The 4,977-nt window shown below is 50.1% G+C and overlaps 1 protein-coding gene across 1 annotated transcript; it reads left to right on the plus strand.

Annotated features, from left to right (window-relative positions):
* Positions 1-1,353: 1,353 nt before the first annotated feature.
* On the plus strand, positions 1,354-4,406 carry KIAA1161 (KIAA1161 ortholog). The gene has a single exon (XM_015408863.1). It carries the CDS (start codon positions 1,540-1,542, stop codon positions 3,574-3,576), a length of 2,037 nt encoding a protein of 678 aa, XP_015264349.1. The 5' UTR covers positions 1,354-1,539; the 3' UTR covers positions 3,577-4,406.
* The last annotated feature ends 571 nt before the right edge of the window (positions 4,407-4,977 follow it).

Below are 4,977 nucleotides of genomic sequence, written 5' to 3' on the forward strand. Positions count from 1 at the left end.
CCAGTTCCTCTGGAGGGCCAATAACAGGGCACAGAGGCCAAGGCCTTCCTGGCTCTGGAATTCAGAGGTTTCATTCCTCTGTATGTGGAGATTCCCCTCAGCTAGCATGGCTACTAGCCATTAATAGACTTCTCCACCATGAATCTATCTAATCTCCTTTGAAAGCTGTTCATTCCTGTGGCCATCACGACATCCTCTGGCAGCGAATTCCACATCTGAATCCCTCTCGGTGTAAAGTGGTATTCCCTTTTGTCCGTCCTGAACCTACTGCCCATCAGCTTCATTGGATGTCCTCCAGTTCTAGTCTTTTGGGAGAGGGAGGGGAAAATCCTCTTGGTCCACTTTCTCCACCCCAGGCGTAATTTGATAAACCTCCATCATGCCCCCACCCCCTGCTGATTTTCTAATCCCCCAAGCCCTCCAGTTATTGGATGGATTTCCAGTGGTGTTGCTGCTCTCCTGTCGAGTTGTGAAGCAGCTTGAGAGATGGATAAATAGCCCTGGGATGCCCGGTGTAGTCCCCAAAACCATAACTTGTCCACCACTCCTGTATGTCCAAAGGCCCCCAACCCTTTTGGAGCTTGCAGGCACCTTTGAGATCCTGATAAAGGGTGGTGGGAACAACCAGAGAACGGCTGCTACCAGAGGCAGAACGAACCACGGAGCGTCAGGGAGTAACGTTAACAGTTAACTCTTCAACATTGCAAGGCCAGAAGCTCTGTTTCGCAGGATGCCTTTGCGAATGAACATATTGTTCCATAATATTTTCTTGCACACACCCAGCTTGCATTCAGTCCCACGGTGAAGAGCCTTGTAGTCTAGTGGCAGCCACCTGTGAACAGTGTTCCCTCTAAGCCGAGTTAGTGTGAGCCAGCTCACATTTTCGCTGCCAACTCGCACATTTTTTGTCTTAGCTCAGGAAGGGCTGGCTCCAGAGCAAACTGATTTATGCAGTAGCCAAATCACTGGCTCACAACTTTAGTGCCAGTAGCTCACAAAGTAGAACTTTTGCTCACAAGACTCCACAGCTTAGAGGGAGCATTGCCTGTGAATGCAACTTTTTTTAAAAAAAATTCACAGTCAATCAGGTCTCCAGTGGCCAATTGAAGCGCTGCTGGGCAAAAGTCCTCATTTGGCCCCGCCCACTTTCTCAAAACATTGGGCGCGTGCCAGAAAACATGTGGCTGGGTATCATGGTGCCCACGTTGGGGAGTCCTGGCCAAAAGTGTTGAACCTTGGTGGAATGTCGTATTATTTGATGTTATGGATTGAATATATCAACCTTCTTAATAAATACTTGACTAACTTCCTGCACTCCTTCTCCCCCTCCCGTTTTTTTTTCTTCCAGACTCTTGCATCATGGGATTGAATGGAACCGGAGGGAACTTCCTTTTGTAACGTGCAATCAAAAGTCACCCCCTCGTAATGAGAAGGGAGGGCAGTTCTCTGCTACCAGCTTCTATATATATGTTTCAGAACTCTGCATAAGATTCTACATCTTCTCTGTTTCGGAAAGAGCTCCCCAGACAGGACGGTACCATGTACACATTCTTGCCTGAGAACTTCACTCCGGTGAAGCAAAAACCAGCCAAGGAGCTGAAGCCAATGATCATTGCCATAGTTCTGGGCCTGATCCTGTTCATCGCCGCGGTGGTCGCATGGTGCTACTACGTGGCTTCCCTTCGGAAGGCGGAGAGGCTGAAGACGGAGAAGATGGACCTGAAGTCAGACGGGTTCATCATCAAAAACAATTACGGGGAGGTCGTCTTCAAGGTGGCCTTCCAGTCGGGGTCGCTGGACCTGGAGTCGTGCTCTAAGGAGGGGGAGATTTTAACCTGCACCAGGTCGGACAAAGGGAAGCTCAATTTTTTCATACAGACTGTCAAGCCCAAGGACACGGTGATGTGCTACCGTGTCCGGTGGGAGGAGTTTGTGGCCGACACCGTGGTGGAACACAAAATGTTCTGGGGGGACGCCCACTGGTACGGGGGCTGTGAGATGAGCGTGCAGCACTGGCCAATCCAGCTCCCCGGATACCAAGAACCTATGCCGTTCGTGACCAGCGATGTGCATTCTTTCAGGAACAGCTTTGGTGGAATCTTGGAGCGATACTGGATCTCCTCCAAAGCGGCAGCCATCAAGATTAATGACTCGGTGCCGTTTCACCTGGGGTTCAATGCTTCGGAAAGGTCTCTCTTCTTCCAGGCCAGGTATAAGGATTCCCCTTACAAGCCTCCCCTGGGACAGGAGCCCTTCCCAGAGCTGAGTTACCGTGTCTGCGTCGGTTCAGATATCACATCCATCCACAAATACATGGTTCGGAGATATTTCTACAAACCTTCCAAGATACCTTCAGAGAATGCCTTCAAGTATCCCATCTGGTCCACCTGGGCCTTGTACAAAAACAACATCGACCAGGACAAGTTGCTACGCTTTGCGGAGAAGATTAAGAAGTATAAATTTAACTGCAGCCATATCGAAATAGACGACACGTACACGCAAGCGTACGGCGATTTTGACTTCGATCCCGTAAAGTTCCCCAACGTGACGGAAACGTTCAAGAAGCTCCGAGAAGACGGGTTCAAAATCACCCTGTGGATCCACCCGTTCATAAACTACAACTCCTCCAACTTTGGGGTGGGCATAGAGAGACAGCTTTTTATCAAAGAGCCCACGGGACGGCTTCCTGCCATGGTGGAGTGGTGGAACGGCATTGGCGCCATCTTGGATTTCACCAACCCTTCTGCCAGGGACTGGTTTCAGGGTCACCTGAGACAACTTCGCTCTAAGTACGCCATCTCATCCTTCAAATTCGATGCCGGGGAGACCAACTATCTTCCCAAACAGTTCAGCACCTTCCGGCCCTTGTCGGATCCCAGCATTTGGTCCAGGCGGTACACGGAAATGGCTATCCCCTTTTATGAACTGGCCGAGGTCCGCGTTGGCTACCAGTCTCAGAATATCTCCTGCTTCTTCCGGATCATTGACCGGGATTCGGTGTGGGGCTACGAACTTGGGCTAAAGTCCTTGATCCCTACCGTCCTGACGATTAGCATGCTGGGATACCCTTTCGTATCGGCTGACATGATTGGTGGAAACTTCTTCCCCAACAAGACGGACGGTGCTGTGGAAATCCCAGACCAGGAACTCTATATCCGCTGGCTGGAGTTGTCGGCCTTCATGCCTTCCATGCAGTTCTCCATCCCACCTTGGCTCTACGACAGAGTAGTCATAGAAATCGCCCAGAAGTTCACGCAGCTCCACGAATCTCTGGTTGCCCCCCTCTTGTTGGAGTTGGCTGGCGAGATCACCGACACGGGAGATCCCATTATCCGGCCGATCTGGTGGATCTCCCCCAACGACGAGGCTGCACACAAAATCGATTCCCAGTTTCTTATCGGCGACACCCTCATGGTAGCGCCGGTCTTGGAACTGGGGAAACAAGAGCGAGACGTCTACCTCCCGGCTGGCAAGTGGCGCAGTTACAAAGGAGAGCTGTTTGAAAAGACACCTATCCTGTTGACGGACTACCCCGTCGACCTGGACGAGATAGCTTATTTCGTTTGGGTCTCCTAACCCTCCTTCAGCTGCCACGGCCACCAGCTTGTTAGCTTTGTGAGAGTAATCATGCCTTATTCTATTACTGTAAAAGCAAAGTAATTCCTGCCATTTGGGGAAGGGGGAGAACAGAGAAAGCATCCTTTTAAAGATGCTAAAGCTCTAGCTTTGGTTGTACAATCGGGAAGGTCCAGTAGAAAGCGAAGGCGAACGTCGCAAGTTTTGCACATGAAGCAACGGACCTTTTCAGACCCCACTCAGAAAACCGAGAGCTCCTCCGTCTCAGTTTCTTGATGTGCGTTCACCCAAACATTATTTCTTCCATTTTTTTTTTTTTAAGTGTGTCATCAGAGCCGTGGGAATGCCCTTCCGGGCTACTCCAAATCGAACAAAAGCCAAATAACCTCGGATTGGGATCCGAGGATCAGGCTGCTAGCTAGAAGTTGCAAGCTGGGTCTTTCTATATGGTGCAGGGATCTCACCCTTGACCTCTTCAAATGTGAGCCAAGGGAAGCCGACATATGCAGAAGAATACATACCCTGCTTAGGGCCTGGAAATTTCAGACGGGACGGCACGCAGGGTTTCGACAGCACAACTAGCCTTAAGTTTTACAATCCAGTAAGCTATTGTTTGAAATAACTTTTTTTCTTAAAGACGATAAATCTGATTATTAGAGGCATAAATGTATGTATATATATTTTTTTCCTTGTTTCGTATTGGGCAAGGCTGGAGAAATGATCAATAAAAACAATAATTCCCCATTCCCTTAAGTACTGGGCTGGGCAGGTTACTCAGCTCTGGAGCTTTTGGAGGAACTGCAAACGCACTGGGAGGGGCCGTGGCTCAGTGGTAGAACATCTGCTCGGCATGCAGAAGGTCCCAGGTTCAATCCCCGGCATCTCCGGTTGAAAGGATGCGGTAGGAGGTGATGGGAAAGATCACCGTCTGAGACCCTGGAGTGCTGCTGGCTGGCTGAACAGACGAGACTGACCTTGACGGACCAAGGGTCTGATTTGGTGCAAGACAGCTTCATGTATCCATAGGTCACCTGCAGTGTTCCCTCTAAGCTGTGGAGCCCTGTGAGCAAAAATTCCACTTTGTGAGCTACCGGCATTAAAGTTGTGAGCAGGTGATTTGGCTACTGCATAAATGAGTCTGCTCTGGAGCCCTCCTTCCTGAGCTAAGAAAGAAATGTGTGAGCCGGAGGCTAAAAAATTGTGAGCTAGCTCACACTAACTCAGCTTGGAGGGAATACCGGCCTGGAACAGCATGTCCCAGCCGACTTATGGCGACCCCAGAAAGGGGTTATCAAGGCAAGGGAGAAACTGAGGTGGTTTACCATCGCCTTCCTCTGCAGAGTCTTCCTTGGTGGTCTCCCATCCAAGTACCAACCCTGCTTAGCTTCCGAGATCTGAGAA

This window comes from Gekko japonicus, unplaced genomic scaffold, assembly GCF_001447785.1.
Source record: "Gekko japonicus isolate JY-2015 unplaced genomic scaffold, Gekko_japonicus_V1.1 scaffold4665, whole genome shotgun sequence".
NCBI classification, from domain to species: Eukaryota; Metazoa; Chordata; class Lepidosauria; order Squamata; family Gekkonidae; genus Gekko; species Gekko japonicus.